We start from the raw sequence: 21,117 nt of genomic DNA, 5'->3' as shown, positions 1-21,117 counted from the left end.
GAAACTGCCAACTCATACCATCAGTAACACAATAATTGCATGATGGGAAGAACTAAAATCAGTCAATGCTGGCTGTTAATGCCTTTTTCATCATGAACATTGAGCACAAGTGAAGCGCTGTGCTCATGTGTTCCATCTCCTCAAATTATCAAGCCATTACTGGCTCAGAATATCTTATTGGCTGCAAACTGCAAATAGCATGACCCCTATCTGCTACATTCAGAATCCTGTTTCTTGGGCCTTAGGCATGAAATTATAGATAACATGACATGACTGAGACTGTAGACAGATGTTGACTTGTGGGATTTGTTGCTGCCTTTGTTCAGATGCTCAATGTCATTCTTATGCCCAAGGGTGGCCCTGCTTCTGGTGTGTTTTGGCTCAGAACTTTCCTGAGGCATGCTTGCTACAGTTCTGCCTACTGGCAGAAACTAAGACAGCACAGATCACATCAGCTGCCTGAATTAAGCCGGTTCACTGGAACAGAAACAAGTTAGAGTGCGCTCACATGAGGGTTCATCCAGCAGATCTGCAGGGCTGCTAGACTGTCTCCCTTGTACAACTGCTGGCGATATCCTCAACCATCTCCAGCTGCAGAAGTGGCCCCTGCCTCTACCCTGCATATTTTCCTTTGTTAAGAGTTCTCTGAAAGCACAGTCCATAGTCAAACATGCTTTTTAGTAAGACTGAATTGTGTATCTCAACTAAATTTTGTTCTCCTTTTCCTGTGCAGGATTTTCTGAAAATTATCTGTCCACATCATGTTCAGAATTCCAGTTTGTTTTTCATTGCTTGGTATTTGCTCTCCCTGAGTGACACACACCATTGTTTCTATCAAGTCATCCTTCCAGCACAAAAATTTTTCATACAAAGTATTCATAAATATCTGACAATTTTATTCTACCAGAAGTTAAAAACAACTTTTCAAAAGGCCACAAGAGCATTTCTGGTGTGAACATTCTCAGAAGTCTCTTCACTTGTATTTGCAATGCTTTTGTTTTCCTCAAGAGTCTCGAAAAACAAACAAACAATTGCAAACAAAAATAGCTGTTCTGGATGCAAGTGAAGAGAACCAGTGAGATTTCTTCAGAAGAAAATTAATGCAATACTTTCATGGCTTGTTCACCCATCTCTGGCTTTCCCCCCATTGTTTCAATTGTCCTCTATTGTTTCTGCAACTTTAAACAGAAAATTCCCATCTTCAGCCTTTGACATCTTCTTTCCATTTGTGCGGAGAAATTCTCCCAAGGTTTTTACTACAGAATTTATTAGTGTGTGTACACTGAACAGAGGCAGGGAGGAAGAAAAATCTGAGGGAAAGTTGAGTTTGCGGGGGTGGGGTGCGATTAGGAGACAGATTTGTTTAAAAAAGGGCAAGGTTTCTTCTGTTTAAGGGTATAGACAAAAAGAACAGAGTGAGTAAAATAACACTAGTTTTGTACGCCACAGCATAGACATGCTGTTTTTTTCCCAGGGAGACTTCTGTGCTTTCACTTATGAGATGGCAGAGATCAAGCCACTAGCTGCTGAACAAATGTGAAAGCATTTTGTGTAAGTTATATGAAACGTCTGAGGTCAGAGCATTTCTGAAATAACTTTACAGTGTTTTCACTGGAAACAGAGGCTCTTTTCTCAAAGCGTAATTATCTACTCCAGACTACTATACATTTCCAAGGAGAGTTTATAGCCTGTTTCACATAAGCAAGGCCTTGTAAATCTCAAACACATGCAAAATCTGCATTCATAATTAGGCGACAAATACTACTGTTTTTAAAACAAGGTCTTCTAAAGCAGACTGAAAGGCCTCCGGGCACCTGCCAGCCAAGAACAAAGCTGAAATAAGGGTCAAATCCATTCAACAGCCATGTTCAGGATTACTGACAGGTGATCCTTTTTTTGGGGGGGGAGGAGGGGCTATCAAAATCCCATTTCCCTTCTCAGATGAAATTTTACAGTATTATAAATATGTGCATAAGAATAGAAGGGCAAGAGAATACAGTAGTAGAAAACAGAAGACTGATCCTTGCAGTCTTTATTTGGACAATATTCCCTTAGGGTTTATTGACTGTAATCGGCATGTTTTTTTCATATAGTTAGAATTTTATAATTCATCCCCTGAAAGATGCTAATTTTGTATTCCACCTTTGAGGCATTGCTGCCTTTATAGTTACATTCACAGGACCTCTTCAAAAGCCAGTACTTGACTTATACTGGTTTTACAAACATTCATAATTATCAGAATTCTCTCATATTCTCTCCACATTCCTGTTGCTACAGATCTGGCTTTAACCATAATACAGGTAGTTCGACTATAAACTCACCCAAAAGGCATTGACACACTACCTACAGTAAAACTGAAAATAATAAGGGATTCTCAGTAAGAGGTTCAAAGAAAAAGTAATGTTGTAGGTTCTGTAGAAAGCTCCAGACTCAGGACAGAGAAATACAGATTTTTTGTGACTGTTAGCCCCTGTGACACTATTGGAAAAAGGACCTGTTAGAGCCCTGGTGACAACCAACCAACCAATCAACCAGTCAAAATCAGTTGGACTGTGACACTCCCAGGTCCCATGGGGATCATCCTGAGATGTCAAACTCAGCAGCTCCCATCAGAGAAAGTTATCACAGAAGGCACAGGTAATAATGTTTCAGATGCAGTCACTGCTTTCCTACATTTCAACCACAACAACCACAGGCTAAGGCAAGCTGGCAGGTAGAGGACTGAATGTAGCTTGCAAGATTCAACCTTCATTTTCATTTAGGATCAAAGAGCATACAACCCATTCATCCCTACTAGTAGCAACAGTATCCGCAAAAAAGTGTGACTGGCAGCATAAGGGAACAGCAGCCTTGCAGAGACGAACAGAAAAGTGAACCAGACTGTCCAATGTCATCTAGACAAACTCAAGAAGGAAATAAATTTGCCAACTTAGTTGAATTATGTCTGCACAACTAAATGGCATGCCATATATTGCCTAAGTTAATTCAATTACTGTAGTTTACTTTGAGGGTAAAAGGTGGCTTCAGCACATAACAACAAAATAATCAGATACAAAAGTCAAATTTTTTCTTTCTTTGAAATTTGACTCACGACTCCCACAAATTACAAGAACTTGTATGGAACAACAGTCCCGAGGCTAACTTATAATTGTTGCAAAATATTAGGATCAGATATGCTGAATCATAAGAGGTTATGCAGTGTATTATGAAGTACAGTTGTGTTTCATAACTATTTCAAAGTTTCTCCACTCATTTCAGTCTTGCGCCCACTATGCAAGCCCTGAATACTGAGCAATGTGGTTTTGGCATCTGCTGAGCTTGGCCATGTTTTCAGCCAGTGTTTACATATGCTAGTTTACAATGCAAACATCTCACCTTGCATCAATTTTACAAGTACTCACAAGAATTTCCAATGAATCTAAACTGTTTCTACTGTTGAAGTCCCTTTTTTTTTACAAGTTGTACTCTTCCCCTGTGATATGACTGACTTAAGGCGAAAACTTTAAAGAAAAAAACCAACCACCACTCAAAAGACTCTTACCAATCTTTCATTTGCTCCCTTTATATTCTAAAGTTTTTTTAAAAATATCCTAAGGCAGAGAAAAAGAAACCTGAATATTTGACACAATAATAGTAACTGACTTAAAAAACATTATGTAAATTATCTAATCTGAGAAACATAAACTTGATATATATAGCAATCCAGACAAACAGCTCAGTTAACACTCACAACAAGCAAATTGTGACTCCTGCTGTAAATCCATACCGCTGTGTTCAGAGGTCAGTGATTTATAACAAAATATAAATCAGACAAGTTCATAAACTACAGGCAGGAGAACACAATCAACCCAGAATGTGTCAGGAAGGCGTTTAGTCTATAATTCAGACATTCATTTCTCATGCAATGCTCTTGCTGAGCTCAGTATGGGGTGCTTTTCTTGAATTTTATAATGTTGCTCACAAAAATCAGATTGCATCACAAGCTGCAAAAGGGTCACCACGAACTGACTAATTCAGTACCCAGGAAGAAGCATAAGGCTCAGTGTCCCAAGCAAGAACCTGCTAGAGGAGGTCTCCTCTTCTTTCTCTGGCATACTTTCTTCCTTTGATTAATCAATAACACTGTCATCTTCTCCTTTCCCTTCCTCCTCAACCCCTGCCTTCTACACACAAACATAATGTTTTCCTTTGAAAACCTACAAAAGTCAACACAAATAGTCCGATAAAGATTCTGTGGTCCAGAGGGTATATGAATATGTACCCATTGCCTGAGCATGAAAAAACTAGGATTGGCTTTACTATTTCCACAAATTAATTTAAGCAAATATTATTCTCTGAATCTGTTGTTTCTTGTGAATCAAATAGTTGCTGTACATGCCAGTAACACCAGTTATATGGCAACAAGAAAAATTGGCACATTATTAGAGATAAGAAAACGGCTTCAGGTAATGTCAAAAACCTCCTGACTTCCACTTAATGCTCAATGCACTGTAATACAAGTATTTCCTGAACCTAGGCCCTCATTGCCTTGTCCTCAGTGTACCTTCCTATTCTACTATTTGTTAGATAAACACAAGTTAACTGATGATGTTCGAGATTTGATGCAATACTGTAAAAAACCCACAAAAACCCACAAAAAACAACAGCACAAAGGAAATACCATTCTTGTAAACAAGTAAAACGGGACATAAAAATACATATGAGAAAATCTAATATTGCTATATCTCTCATGTTGTAGGAAAACAACCAGAGTTTCTGATTGCAATAACATCATAGGTGCAAGGAAGAAACAAACACATAATCTTGGTTACGTCAAAAACACAGAAGCACACAAATTTTTGGCTGGAAGTCAGAACTGCAGGAGAACATTTGAAAACACATCTTGTGAGCCCTACAGAATCGAAATTCACAAAACAGACTGAAACAGGGAGCTTTTTTACTATTACTGTTATATTTGCTATTTCCATTGCAGTCTCAGAATTTTTTGGAGCTCAATTTATTATTTTTAACAATGTTTTTAATGACAGTACAACATAATACCAGTTTCAGTGTTCAGTATTTGGTTTATAAAACATTCCAAAAATGAGACATGTTTTTGATACAGACTGTTTCAGGCTTCCTCTTCTACCAATCCACCAGCAGATCCCCGTGTCATTTTGTGTCCACCTGAGACTAGAAAAAGCATCACATGCTATCTCAGAATCATCAAATGGTTTGGGCTGGAAGGGTTTAAAGGTCATCTAGACCACCTCCCTACAATGAGCAGGAACATCTTCTATTAGATCAGGTTGCTCGGAGCCCTGTCCAACCTAATCTTGAGTGTTTCCAGGGATGGGGCATCCACCACCTCTCTGGGCAACCTGTGCCAGTATTTCACCACTCTCACTGTAAAAAATTTCTTCCTCCTACCTAGTCTGAATCTAGCCTCTTTTAGTTTAAAACCAGCTACTCTTGTCCTACCTTAGCAGGCCCTGCTAAAAAGCACAGTGTGACCAAGGTTAACTTCTCATTCTCCAGTATCACAGGTGGGCTGTTCTGCAGCCCTTTACCTTCACAGAGCCTCTCCCTGCCTTCTTCCTCCTGTTCCTTTTGCTGCATTGAGAGTAGGCACTTGGAGATCCACTCCATCCTATACTAGCCTACTACACAGCAGAATTATTTTTATCCCCTCTCCAATAAGAATATACACACATATGTGTGTGTGTGTGTATCTTCACTTGTGTGTGTGTATGTGTGATCATGCTGGCAGTGGAATTTAAAAACAATACTGCATTTCTACATTGGTATTCACTCAGTAGTTGAGTGGTTATGTCAAAGGGGACAGAAAAGTTAATATATAGCACAGTAACTATAGAACAGACAAAAATGAGTGTGTTGTCAATAGAAGAAAATATTTATTATAAGTCATGGGGTTATTGACAAGATTCAATAATAAAAGAAAAGTGTAGTTGATTAATAAATATTCACCACAGTCAACAGAAATGATACCACAGAAATTCAAGGGGCAATAAATTTAACATCTATAAAAAAGAATGTTTGGTGTACAGGAAGACAAAGTAGAATGAAAAGCTGCTTTCAAATTTTACAATAAAAAGAACTAGAGTGCAAAGATTTTTCAGTGTAGGTTGCTACACCTTTTCCTCAGAAGAACCACATTATTTCTGTGTCAAACTACAGAAGCAGGAAAAGAGTTATAGCTCTAAACTTCATGCCTTTTATTTTGCATTGAACACTGAAAGGGATATGAAATGAAGGAGAAAAAAATAACTGCCACTGATTAATCTCCTAATTATCTCCATTTATTAAAATAACAGTGGCATAGTACCACTCCAGAGAAGTTTTCTGCACTCACCAGTAAGAACTGTACCCATAAGCAGACTATACAAATATAGAGCTATTTTGCTGAAAAATACTCATATACTTCTGGCACCCTGGTCCAAGAAGAAACATTAAGTATTGATGCCTTGAACCCAATTAAAACACTATTTTATAGAAGCAGTTAATATGCCCCAAAACCAAATAAGAACTTGAGAGAAAAATTATAAAAGAAAAAAAAAAAAAGAAAAGAAAGAAAGAAAATACATAAAAGGAAGATCAATCTACTCCAGTGGAATTTAGGGCTTATAAAACTGCGGGGATTATGAAAATACATTCTGGCTTTCTTTTCCAACACAATAGAAATTGAAAAGAAAAAAATCCTGCATGGTCTGCCAATCAGACTCATGAAATCCTTATTCCAGATTTTTGAGATAAAAAGTACAATTAAATATTTTTTTATAGTTCCTTTGGCCAGCTCTCGCCTTTATTCCTAGAAGCTTAGTAAGAAAACAGTTCCTCACCGGGAGTTAACAACTTCCTGTTATTTTCAGAAACAGTAGTTCCTATTCTAATGTTTCAGCTATTTTTTTACCTAAAACTTGAACAGTGTCTTCTGTAATTCAAATACCTCTGGTGCTTCCCTGATTGCTTACTGGCCTGGTAGATAATTCAGCTGCTGAAATGACAGTGCCCTTTGCTCATTTAGTCTTTTATGTTTGGCTTAAAAGAACCTTTTTGATGAGGATGTCAGGCTGAACTTCAAGTATTTTGAAGAAAACAGACATGGGATAAAGCAAGGGAAGGGGGGAGTTCCAGAGCAATGGAGATTTACCTCTGCCAGTCACTACCTACAAGAGTAGGTATGGTCATTGAAATGCATTTTCCAAGCTCCCTAGCCTTTTGGATATTTCAACTTTACTGTCTCCATTACTACCATGTAATGAAATAGCACACAAGTATCTACCAGGCACATCCTCCTTTGACCAGCAGCTGGATCTAGGAGATTCATGAACTTCATTACCAGATGCTGCATAGGGTCCAGCTCTACAAAAAAATCACAACTACACAGAAACAGATGATTGAAATACCAAATAACCCCCTCTGTTCACCCATTTGAAATAAGGACTAGTTCAAAACAAGGCAGTTTTCTGCAGAATCCTGGTTTGTACCTGCTTTCATATCAAGGCATACTTACATTAAAGTATTAAAGGCTGAACTTGTGTAAACAAGCAAATCTGCACAGCTCACATACAAACAAGGTTTTGCAGCTAACATGCATTTGCTGTATTTCAACACTAAACTTATTTTCAGCAAAAGGATTTTAACACAGACTTTGAAATAGGGAAGGTAAATTCCATTCTTCCATTTATTGTCTTCCATTTCAGTAGCAATGCCCTGAGTTTCACTCAGTATTTCAAAGGCAAAGCATACTGTACATACACTGGTTTGTTTTTTTTGCAAACTTTGCTACTCAGTACAGGAGACACTTGCTCATTCAAGGTAGTAGAATGTCAAAGAAAGATTTAGATATTCCTTTAGTGTCTGCAAATGCTACTATAAAATGCTACCGTGAAAGATGTGGTGTGTTACTTAAAACATGAATGGTTAAAAGAAAATGGCACTAAAAGAGTAGTATAAAGCCAATCATGTAAAAAATACCCCAAGGGACAGAAAAGCTTCTGAGACCTCCACAGATTAAGAGTAATGAAACTATTTCACAAACTAGGTAACTTTTTAAACTTAAGGGTATGCTAATGCTTGGGAAAAACGTATTTCAGCAAAATACCATATATTTCTCTGAGGATCTTCTTTCTTTCCTATCCCCTTCTATTGCATGTCCTGCAGTCCCTTAAATAGTTTCTGTGCACATGAGGCTCCACTGGTACCCAAAAAAAACGTTTTAACAAGAACTGCCTGATAAACATCATGATAAAAGCTACACTGCACAAAGCCAGCTGAAGCAACCTCCAAGTACTACGTTACTGCAAATGTCTCCAAACTATCCTAGGTACAAGTCATTGCTGAAAGAGGCAAAGACTTGACACTCTAAGTCATAACTCTAATCTTGATGGGGATGTGTTAACCCTTTTATTCGACATTAAAGAGTATATAGAAATAAAAGTAAATAAAAATAGCATTTAAAATAATATTTATATTACAATCAGACAAATAAATGCCAGCAGGAGAACTAAACATTTCTTTTATCTTCCCCAATTTCCTCATCTACAAAGGGGAAAACTGCAATGACATAATTTATAGACCTATTTTGAGAACTGTTCAGATTTGTGAAGTTTGATTTGAAACACTAGATAAATGCAAATGAATTTTGATATCAACTACAAACATGCACATACTTTTATACACAGACATATGTAAGAGTGAGATGACTGAATATATTTTTGTAACCTTTAAGGCTGGGACTTTATACAGGAAGCAATTTAAGACAACATAAAGTTTATTAAAAACAAAACTGTTTTCTCCTCAAGACTAATAGTTTGGTCTACAAAATTCAGAACATCTTCAGGGGAAATTACACACATATGTATATGTCTACTTAAATGGATATTCATTCTTTTTGGCAAATGATCACTAGCAGACATACTGGGCAATATAACTGGATTATATTTCTGAAAATACGTGATTCTCCTACATGTTTCTCAGTAGCTAACAGCTCTTGAACGCTACTGATGGATCTCAGTAAAAAAGATTACTAGGAACTCCTAAGCTATTGCAGAGACAGACAAAGCATTTTTCAAACATAGCACTCTAGATTAAAGCTCACAAACAAAATGGACACTTCCATGCCATGGTTGTTAATAACGTTACTGGCAGTACACAAAACACTCCAACAAAAGTAATTGCTGCATTTTCTATTTTTTCTTCCTTTTCTCCTCCAAATTTGACTCATGCTTACAGGAGAGAATAACACACAACCACAGCTCTTCATGCCAGCATCAATTCAATATAAAAAACCTGAAGCATTTTCCCTGACATATAAAGTTGCTTAAACTAAAATTTCAATTCACCCAAGTGTCACTTTAAAACAGAAAACACAAATTTTGAAGCTTCCATATAGCAGTCGGAGATCCAAATCTCCCAGGTCTGCTCTAGTTTATAGGACTTTCAAACTTCCAGCAAAAACATCACCGGGTCTCTGGACAGATAATGGGTTTCAAGGAAACTCTGACATTTTGAAAACCGTGTCAAAGACAAAAGTCTTTAAATATCACAGCACTAAGTGACAATAAGCTTGACTAAATACACATTTTTATAACTCTTAATTTCTTTTAATTTTTTTTTCAAAGCTAGTGAAACTACTGGGATCTGCAACAAATTGAACCGGAATTCAACTGAAATACAGCATGAAGATCAGTAAAAACAATAAGTCAGCATGAGTTTAATATCAAATTAAAAACATGTGCAGCAGGATAGTAAAATACTATATAATATTCCTGAAAACAGTGCAATACTTTGCTTTGACAGAACACACTAGTGTATTTCTGCCATCTGTAGAATAGGAGGAAGAAAATACAAAGGTCATTTGATAAAGAAATGATTTAGGAATATGAGAAATATTTTCAGGGTCCTTAATTATATTTTGACAATCCTTTGTACATCTCAAAACAGAACCACAGTACTAGGCTTGTAATTGCTTTTTTGTACCCATATGTACTATGTTAACCTAACTGATGCTTTACCAAATTAAGTCTTACAAGTAATTTTTGCTTCACAGTTTCTCACTTGCTATTAGAAGATCTAGTATGCTCTGGTGACTGCTGCCTTCTAGATGAATAGATGGAATGCTAATTTGTGATTCCCCATAACATTTATGCTAGCATATGTAACCAGTGAATCAGACCTTCTTGTTTATTTTATTAAAACAAACCCAATTCTTTTCAGAAGTTAATAATGCCACCGTGAAGAAAAGTTGGTAACACCCTACAAATAAAAAGCTGTCCTGCATATTTTCTTTAAATCTTTATATATTAGTTATATGTATTGTTTTATTCTAGAACTTGGTTTTTTGGAGTAACAGTATCATAAATTGTCACTATTTGAACTACAAAATGAGGGGATCAACTTCTAAAAGTTATGGGCTGAACAACTTACACTGTTCTCAAAACTCGTCTTCCAAGATTTCCTCATCTATTGCATAGAGCTACTCTGAAAGGAGATCTCCAGGTTCAGTAAAAGAAGCCACTTTCCTAAGAGCAGAATTTATTTTACAAGGACATCCAGAGCCTATATAATGTTGCATGAGGAGCCCTTTCCACAGAATTCCATATAATGAAACTTAGATTGAATTGTTAATTGTAAAATTCAAATCTGATATTTTTTTCCGAATCAAGCAAGAAAATCAGAAATAAATTATCTGTTCCAGGAAATGCTGTGGAACATTTGAACATCTTGCTATTTCAGCACCAGATAGTTACTGAAATTGTAACTCAAAAGCATGCCTGTCAGAGTAGGTAAAAGAACACAGAAGCACAGCTGGGGTAGGGGTCTGGCATCCCTTTGGGTGTCTGACAGAACCTGATGAGCAGAGCTCTAAGAAGTCTAATTATCCCCAACTAAGTTCACTTAGCAGCATATTGTAGGGAAGTCATTAATCTGCCATTAGAGGTTCCTTTGCAATTCCTGACAAAAGAGTGGGAAAAGACAAGTAAAAAACATGTTGGAAGCAGAGCACAGTATCAAATGCTATGAGAATTTTGCTTGTTGATGACTGGAACTTACTCCCCTCAGCCTTTTTAAATTTTGTGTGATGCTTCCTTAGTCTTGGTATAACTGATGGTTCAGAACAATTCGCCCCCAAATCTCCGATTCTGTGCTCTCTTCTTCCCAGAGCAACAAATCCTTTTATTTGCACTAATACTATCTACTTAGCCAAAAAAACATTTAATATTCACAGCTATCCTGGTTTACACATGTGCTTAAGTCTACCAAGGGAAACTGAAGTGGTTTATATTTTGAAAGTGCTCGTTGTTGTCAATGCCTTTAACAATATTAACTTCTGTTTTATTACATACGATGCTGAGAAAGCATCATACTTTAAAACAATTAAATGGATTAGCTCCTTCTGAGAAGACACATTTCTTCCATCTTTTCTGTCATAAACATCTATGTACACAGTAAACACGGAGTTTTGAGCATGATTTCTCATCCTACATTCTCTGATGTGGTTCATTTTAGCAACTAAAATAAAATGAAAAGCCACGATAATGGCTTTTGTTTCTTCATGTTCACAAATCAATATAGGCTGTTTCCTAAAAAGATCTCACAATTTCAATAGTGTTCACAAATTCTATTACCATTTTTGAAAGGAGAATAGTAAGCAAATAGTAAAATTCTGCACACTAAACCCATACGAAACTTAGCACAAGTTTGTTTATTTACATGATGCCCTCAGCTAAGATTAATTTCTGATCTCAAAATTTATTGTAAATGATTATTAGCAGCAGAGGGATCAAGGACTTAACTTTGTTATTCATACAAAGTAAGAAACAGACTTTCACAAGTCTGCTACCTGATATTAATAAACTAATTGTTAAAGTTTGACAGCAAAATCTGACCTGCAACTTGTAACTCAAAAGCAGATTAGCATTTGCATATTCAGAGTCATACAATCCTTCAGCAGGATCAGAAGTTTACAGAGGAGCTTAGAGTATCAGTTTCTGGAAGGAGAAACACCCCACAAGATCATTCTCTACAGTGGGAACAGCTAATGGCCTGGGTACAACCACTGGGCTTGTCTCAGGAAGAGAAACATTACTGCACCGCGTAGCTCAAGGTGATGAACTGTTTCGTCAATCTTAGGCTGATTTTGTCCTTTTTAAGAGTATTTCCTGCCTCCTTCCGCCACTCTCTATGCAAGTAAAGACTCTTGAGGCATTCCTGAAAGCAAACTGCTGGAAACAAGTAATATGGAGCCTACATCTCAATTTATGGTGATCAGAACAAAAGAAGCATGTCCAACTCTAAGGGTCTGACAGGTACAGGCTACTTTGCATCTTTAGTCAATAAGACATATTATGTACCTTGCTCATAGCCACGAAAACACATACATGACCACTCGATGTTATCAACTGCCCCACTACTGAATGGCATGCTCTGAGAGGAATATTTAACAGGTCTTGGAATGCAGAAGGCTATCCAAACTACCAAAACTGAAAGGGAAACTCACCAGGAATTAAAATGCATTTTCTTTATACAACCCCTTTCCCATCCTTCCTGCTGCCAGATACTCAACTCTTTTCTAACGTCTAGGAGCGTCCCTGCCATCACACTGTTCTCTAGAAAATGAAAAATCTCTTCCATAGACTGCTGCCTTCCAAAACCACTCAAAACTATGCCCTATGTCCTGCTGACTGTGTTTCTTTGTCCTTTGACAAAAACCAGAAAACGAAAAGTTAAAATGGTTCCCACCAGCTCTGTTGACAGCACAAGCCAGTAATAACCAGTTTAAGCATGAATCAGAATTTCTGTAATCAGAAATTAAAAATACTCCTGTGACATACCCTAAATCGCGATGGTGAAAAAGACACACGTGCATTTGTCACCAGAATTGCTATGGCAACCCTTTATCATACACAAAGCACTGGAAAATTTCAGACTGTTATAACATCACGTCCATGGACATTTCACACAGAGGAAAACAAGAATCCCATGAAAACAAATAGCAATCATTAATATTTTGCCCATTTCTAATGCAGATTTGGATGGTTGCCAAAGAGAAGGGAGAGGCATCTGTGAGGCTGCTGTATCTCAAAGTCCCACACAGAGAGTGATCATGTGTGCTGACACGAGAGAGAAAGTCTGTTGTGCTAGAGATAGGCCAGGGAAAGGATATCACCCCGAAGATAAAAACAGTGGCTGACTGAGACAAAGTTACACCTAAACATCACCCTACCACCCTATATATTTATAATTGTTAATAGTTCTGGTTCAGCAAGATTTTTTAAAGGATTATTTTGTCTTCCTTCACCATAATACTGAAAGCATTGGTTTCCAGTATTTAGATGAACTTCACTTCTAAACAATCAAAAAAGTTAAAAATAGCAAGCCTTCTCTCTTTACCCAGACAGTACATTTCTTATGGAAATAACTTTAGACTAGAAGTTAAACCCTGTTCTTTGACAAACAGGAATACCTCCATTATTTCAAATAGAGGATTTATGGGCAGAATTTGTTGTATAGATTTACTGGGAAAGAAACCTTTCTGGTACAAGGTAATCCAAACACTTATTTACATTCTAGAGAAGAAAAAGCAGATATGCTTTGAGGTCATTCAAAAGCCAGAATATAAGTAATATAAGTTTCAGTAAAAATATTAAATATTTTATTACTTGTTCTTCTACAAAGAAACACAGCTTACACGGTATTTAAAACAGCTCTCTTTTTAACAGAAAACCAAAATCACAAGAAGGAATTTTATTTTTTTTAAGGTTATGCTAGAAATTTTTTAGCTGTTGATTATGGTCTTTACTTTTCAGAGATACAATAGAAAAATAAGCTTTTTCTAAAAAAAAAAAAAAAAGGCCATGAGTTGTAATAAAGTTTCCTGTTACTTAAAATAGGAATATATGAAGCAAAATTATCTTTCATTATGTAATTTTGAAGAAAATAACCAGTAAAACATTAAAGATAAAAAGACAGGAGGTGTTACTGATCTGTTATGGATTTATATTTGTATGCATTAATTATGTGTTTGTTGAGTGAATTTAGTGTGTACTTTTGGAAAACCACAGCAAAAAAGGATAGGTGTTAGTAAAACACTGAGAATAAGAAGGATTAGAATTTATCTCTGATCTTAGTGTGGACTTCCATGGCTATGACATCAGAACTTTTTAAGTGCTTCTGTAGTCAGCATAACAGTTCTGTTGTTTGAAGCCAGAAAGCCTTTACTGACTAACCAAACTGACAATACTTTTAATTTTGAATTTCTTATGGACACAATTAAGACCAGGGAAATGTCTGACAATCATAGTTGGTTGAAACGTCAGCATTATTTTAAGAACAAACCAAGAGAATTTGACTTATTTTATCTATATGCGCACAGATTCTGTTTTCTGTTGATACTTTAAAGTTAATTTTTAAAAGTCTTGAGATTTTCAACCACAGCTTTCAATATTTAAAAAATGCTTGTCTCATTAAGTTATCTGAATCCGAGTTTTAGTTTAAGGGGAAAGACATCTAAATGTACAGCCTACATGTAATTGCCTGAGACACGTAGATGTCAACATTGGTTAGAAAGCAATTCAGCAGAATAGTTATCTGATTCAGTAGCCATCTACAATCAGAATCTGGAATTAAGAGGCACGAATGTGTACAGCCAGTGTTATGTGAGAGGTTCTCTAGAAATCCAAGACAGCTGCCTCTGACTGACAGCTACAACAATGGTCCAGCACAGACTCCAGCCTTTGGACATAAAACAGCCAGTGCCTAAGCTGGAGATGCTGGATCATCTCATGCAGCAACAAATGCCTGTATGCAGGCAGTGTAATTGCACCCAAGGAGTTTACAATGAGATGAACAGGTTTCTAGGTGCTTTGAGTGTTGACTTAACCTTCACTGACTGCAAGGAGAGCTTAGACGCCTCATAAGTCAACATCTACACACAAACTTCTAGGTTTAAGCATCTTGATCTAAAGCCAAACACGACCCTTGACTGTCTGATGCCACTATGACTTCCCCACCAGTGCTCTTGTAAGAATTATACCTGGACTCAATCAGCCAAATACATACATATCCTCCTGACACAATAAGTGCATCTTGAGCTGAAAAGGAGGAAAAGGCATTATTAAGAATAATGGTGTGTGTTGCTCAGAATAATGGCGAAGACCCAGAACTGAGCACTTCCACTGGGACGAGTTACTGAAGTTAGGATGTAAGAATTCTCTCTTAATACAACTGGGGGGGGAAACTTTTAGCGGGTTTTTCCTATGGTTTGCACCTCACTTCTCTTACAATTGCGACAAGATATCTCTGCCTTTCTGCCCTTGAAACTGCACTGAATACTGCAATCTCCACTGTGGTTCTTTGCCTACAGCTACCCCAGGGCATTTACGTAGAGATATGTGTTCTAAAGGCTGAGCAGCTGTTTACAAGCAAGAGACACTTGCTAAGCAACTGAAATGTGGGAGGTGGGGGTCCAAACCCAGAAGGAAAAGACACGGGTGGCAGCACAAGTCAACATCAACTATAGGGCAGCCCATGGGCTCAAGTATATGCCTCAGGTCCTCAACAGAGCTTGTTCAGAGCTAGAGTGCCACACAGAATTACAATCTCCCTCTTCATCAACCCCCAGCAGCACAGAGGTTGAAGATACCTCTCTCTCTGCATAGTCCACACATCAAGAGCCCACTGCAAAACCTAAGTGCTACGGGCAGTGGTCATTTCCAATATCATATGAACTTACACGATACTATTAAATGGAGTCTGGTACTGCAAGGATACTGGGCATTCAGAATAAGTGGTTTGAGGCTTTCTAATGCAGTCTGCCTTTCAACAGAAAATAATGATTAAAACTGAAAAATCTGAAGAAAATGCTTGCTTCTCATAATGAAAATCTTAACTTAAAAGAATTATCAGTCAAAAAGGCAGTAAAGCTTTAACTTTCAATTATGATTCTGATTATGATAAAAGGTCCTCATAGAAATCCTGGTTCAGGCAACTCACTTGTGCAAAGATGGGCCCACAGACCAAGCTTCCTACTCAGCATCTGGAGTATACAGAAAGGTTGAGTTTTTCAACTGAGTTTAGTAAGTTGGGCTTTGGCACTGGCTTTTTTTTTTTTCCTATTTTTTTGTTCATATTTTTATAGTCCTCTTTTACTCAAATAATTCACATTTAATTTCTGCTATACATAATGTTTCCTTTCTGCTGGTCTATTTCTACCTTAGAACTGAAGTTTGGTCCCTATATTTCCAAGTCTTCAATTACAGCTCACAAGACAAAGTTCTACTATTTTAAATAAAGCAGAACTAATTCAAAGCAGTGTATATAATTAATCAAAATAGCTAGCAGTGCAATATTTAAAATAACTGAAGGTTGCCTGGATTATAGCAACATTATTAGCATGTGATTAATAAGCAGTTGAAGTATTACATTTGCTACACATTTGCTAAGTTATTTTATCTTGCTTTAAAGTTCAGTGGCAAAGTTTCAAGCCGTAGTTAGGAGATTTGCTTTATTCAGTATTACTTTGTTGACCCCACCATCTGGTCAAACAGCTGAGGAAACTCAACCGTACCAGGGGGGCATGTTTCTCTCTTGGGAAATATTTGCCTTTCTGAATTATGCAATGGTTACCAGTTTCTAGCTTATTAGACTAGGATTAAAAAAAAAAAATCCAAATACTTTGTAGATAACCTGAGTTTGGTGGGCCCTGTATCTAGCTATTACTTATGTAGGAAAATAAAATGACACTTACTTGAGGACCAGGTTGACCCTGAAAAAACAAGAAAAAGAAAAGGTTATGGAAAGTTGTGGCAAAGATTAACTCCTTAAATAGTAGAAAATAGTTACAGTACTTTCTAATAAGGAGATAATAAAAAATACAGCAATTGTATTGAAGTTAGATTTTTGACTCGTCTATATTGAATTTGAATGTTTTAGTTCAAACTGATGAACTTTCTTGCAACTGATTCTATAAATAACTTAGAATAACACGACTGAAACTGCATTTCAGAAACTTCATATTTTAGACAGTCATAACAACTAGAAGTGACAGAAACACCTAATTTAACAATTCTCATGTGAGAAAGAATCCACAGATGCTGAGCTGATTTAGAAGTAAGTATTGGGGTTTTTTTCTTTATTATGGCTCAGCTCCATGTTTCAAGGAGGTGCTAATTACTGCTTATTGAACGAACAAAGTCTCAAAACTGGAAGGACACATTGTTGAACAAACAATAGTCTTTCTGCCTTTGCTGCAAGCACCACAGTTTTAAGTAAGTATAACCAAACTTTAAACCAAGTGAGAAGTAGATGAACCTTTGTCAGTCAGCCCAAGAGACAGCTGATGCATCTCCTCTCTCTTATTTATCAACATCCCCTTTAGACCAACCCTGGAAACTGGAGAGGCACCCTTTGACCACTGAGGAGTTGTACATATCCCTTGTTGCTGCAAACCCTTACAGAGAAGACTTCCTATCAGTAAGGTCCCTAGCCTAGGACAGCCACTGAAAGTCATCAGTTACTGTAGCCCATTTATTAAAAATTATTTGTATGAAGCAGGATTATTTTAACAAACTGTATTTTAGCTGTGATTACAAACTACATCACCCAGACAATCAGCTCACACTGTAAGACAGAGACAAATATTTATATATTTCTCTCTACAAAAAGAGAATTTCTTTAAACTCTTAGGGCTAGTTTAGCTTTTAGTGTTTCATGACACTTAAATAATATTTCAATTGAACTGAAACTACATTTCCTTCTGTTGACAAAACCTGAGCACGGAGAAAGCTTTTAAGTCTTATAAAACCTCTTCATTTTAGCTAGAAAGTATTGCTACGGAGAGTAGAAACTTTTTTGTCTGAACATCAGGAAACACTTTTCTTACTGTGGGGATACCCAAAGGCACAAAGGAGATTGTGGAGGAGTCCCTATTCTTGAAGATATTCAAAAGCCATTGGACACGATCCTGGGCAAGCTGCTCTAGATAGCTCTGCTGGAGCAGAGAGGTTAGGCCAGATGACTTCCAGTGATCCCTTCCAACTGCAATCATTCTGTGATTCTCTGTGATTTTAAAGGTGATGGGGGAGAAAACATTTCAACTGGGAACAATTGTGTACAAGAAATGCAGTTGAAGAAAATGGTTTTGGTTGTTTTTTTTTACCAACTTATAAGACTTTTTGCTCTAAATTAAAAAAAATTTAAATTCGCATGAAAATTTTTAAATATTTTTGAAATACAAGAAATATTACAAATTATGTTACAGAGGAATAATGGTAAAATACAGAATTATTGTGGCTATCTAAACTTTACACTGAATGCAGCCTAAAGTATTCCTTGTTGTAGATGCTGCAGTTTTGTATTAGTTCCTTAGAACAACACTGCACCATAGAGGTTAAAAAAAATAAATTACTGTCTGAGGTTTGCAAGTTCTAATATTAAGTAAAGCTTTCTGAATTGGTGAGTTCTATGAAGTTACACATCACATTGGGTTAATGAATATTAACTGAGACTCCTCAGCATTCCGACTTTACCTCAATCTTCCCCTCACAGGGGGTTTTAATCTATTATATGCTATACCTGATCTTAAAATCATCAGGAATTGCTTACTGATGCAGTATTGCTAATACATTAGTTCATATAAATTATCTAAACTGAGGCCTCTGAATACAAACCTTATATACAAACCTTAGAATGCATTTGCTCACAAGTATATCTAATGTTTTAATACATTTTGGGCAAATCATTAAAAGCTGTCTCAAATGCATATGTATTAAAAAAACCAAAACGTAAGTGAAGGTCTGAAATTACCAAATGTTGCAACAAAAAGTTGATTTTTAATGATAGAAAGTAAATAAAAATATTATATACATATATATTTAACCAAAGAGATTTGAAAATTGACTTTTTTCTTCAATGTAACATGCTATATGTATGATATACAAGACATACACACATAACACAAACATATCCTGAACTGAATGTGAGGATTGGAATCACGCTCCCATGAAAGTGTTCTCTACTCCCAGACTCAACAATATTAAAATTTGCCTTTCTGTTATTGTGCATTTATAATTACTTTTCTGCAATACAGAGAGAGGAAAGCTAGAAAATCAATTTTTATATGACAATGTTTCTTTATGCAGAGAATTCTATGAGATATCAGGGAATATAACAGTTGCACTGCTCTTAGTTTATATATGCTGTCAATATTGCAATTCTCCTGCATTTAGTTGTAAATGCATATGATGAATACAAAAGTACTCTTATCAGGATTTTTTTAACCTGTTACCTACGAGCTCCTTTAGCATGGAAGGATCTTTACATTAGTGAAGGTAATTATTTTATGTTTTTTACAATGGTTTCCAATCCTTCAATATTTCTGTATGCTCTTAGCTACTCCTCGTCCTACCAGCCACTGCAGTTACAGTGTAATTTTCCCTTCTCACTTGTGATCCAGTGACATTACCCAGAGGATGCAGCAAGCACTGAATTATGGAACTCATCAGCTCTTCTTACAAAGCTACGGGTAGAAAGGCATCAAAATAGTGACCTTTTTGATTGGAAAGGCTCACTGTCACACAACAGCAATTCAAAGCATGGGAGACAAAAAAGGGCTGTTAATTTTGCCTTCACGCATTTTTGTATGCTGTGAAAGGGTCAGGAATAAAGCTCTGTGAGTTACTTTTGTGTTCATTAAAAAACCCTCTAACATAAATTCAATCTGATATTATAACACATTTGAGCAAGCTCAATCTCAATTCATCTGGTTGTGTTCCCAAAATGACCCCAGGACTGCTGAAATCACCCTGGTTCATTACTGCATAAATCACCCCCAGTTCATGCTACTTGTGGAATAAAATGTTTTAGCTGGAAGTATTTCTCTTAATTTCAGATAACAAACAGGGTGAAAATACTCTTAAAGAAAAGTCAGCATTACTCTATGATTTTTTTTCTAATGAACATCTCTTTATTCAAACCTGCTACATACTCTAAAATTCATTGATTGTAGCTACCAACTGACTGCTGTTCTTTGCATGCATTTAGGGATCAGTCCCAACACCAGTAACTGATCAGGTACATTTTCATTGTTGCTGCTTTGAACCTCTGGATCATTACTCACATACTTGATTATCCATACTGAATGCTGATTTTGGTTTTTTTTTAATCTCCATGGCTACAGTGGGTATAGCTGCATAACATGTCATGGTTTCAGTAAAATCTTCAGAACAATTTTCCCTTCTGTACTCTTATTTACCAGCTTAATACACTATTTTGTGGTAAAGAAAGGGCTTATATTTGGTAGCCTAATTACCATGATGGAAGCTCTTCCACTGTTGATAGTTAATCCCTTCCTAGCAATTTAACCTAACATTAGATGCTGATACATAAATGATACTAAAACAAAAAAGGACATACACATGGTGTAGTGAAGTTAACAGGTAAGCTACCAGTCCACTGAAAGAGGAGATGAAAGGAAAAGCCTATTGACTGTATGCTGCAAACTTTACAGACAAGTTACTTAATAGCAGAAAGAAACCTCAATGAGCACAGGAAAAGTCTTAAGAGAAGAAAATGAAAGTTGACACGGTAAGTCAACAAGTTGAGCTTGAAAAGGAGATGGGGCTTGTAGTAAGTAAAAGGACAGAAAAGACAGTATGTATCAGGCATCAGTGAAAACGGCTATCCTGAAAAGCAAGAAAGAGGGAGCAAAAGCAAGAGCAAGAAAGTGTAGAAACTGGATTTTCACACCTTTCCATGGTGTTAATCTTTAAAGAGCTGGGAACATAAACTTCCAGGCTCATACATCCAAACATGTATGAGTTACACAAATATACACAAAAGTACAAATGCATTAAAAAATGCATTGTATAAAATTAAAGGTTAAGTCTAACTTAATTCAAGCAGCATATCCCTAAAGAATATCTTGAATTTGTACAAATGCAGTTATTACGAGACATGAGGCTGTCCATATCTAATCAGCAAACAAAATCCAGATAGAGAAATTAAAACACAAAAATTAAGAATCTGTGGAAAAAGGAAACCAGTAAGAATCATAGATAAGTGGTCAGAAGGGATATCCAGCTCTTTGAAAGGCCCCATCGAACTACACTTGTGGAG

The 21,117-nt window shown here is 36.6% G+C and overlaps 1 protein-coding gene across 1 annotated transcript in view; it reads right to left on the bottom strand.

Annotated features, from left to right (window-relative positions):
• The window catches only part of COL25A1 (collagen type XXV alpha 1 chain), a 310,364-nt gene that overhangs the window by 106,329 nt on the left and 182,918 nt on the right, over positions 1-21,117 (bottom strand). Inside the window, exon 5 of the mRNA XM_051789718.1 lies at positions 16,751-16,768. Within this exon, the coding sequence (XP_051645678.1) occupies positions 16,751-16,768 (18 nt within the window). The remainder of the gene's footprint in view (positions 1-16,750; positions 16,769-21,117) is intronic.

Source organism: Manacus candei, unplaced genomic scaffold (assembly GCF_025592945.1).
Source record: "Manacus candei isolate 608988 ecotype Guabito, Panama unplaced genomic scaffold, ASM2559294v1 h1tg000028l, whole genome shotgun sequence".
NCBI classification, from domain to species: Eukaryota; Metazoa; Chordata; class Aves; order Passeriformes; family Pipridae; genus Manacus; species Manacus candei.
The sequence above is the reverse complement of the archived record's forward strand: the minus strand, read 5'-3'. Positions and strand labels throughout refer to the sequence as shown.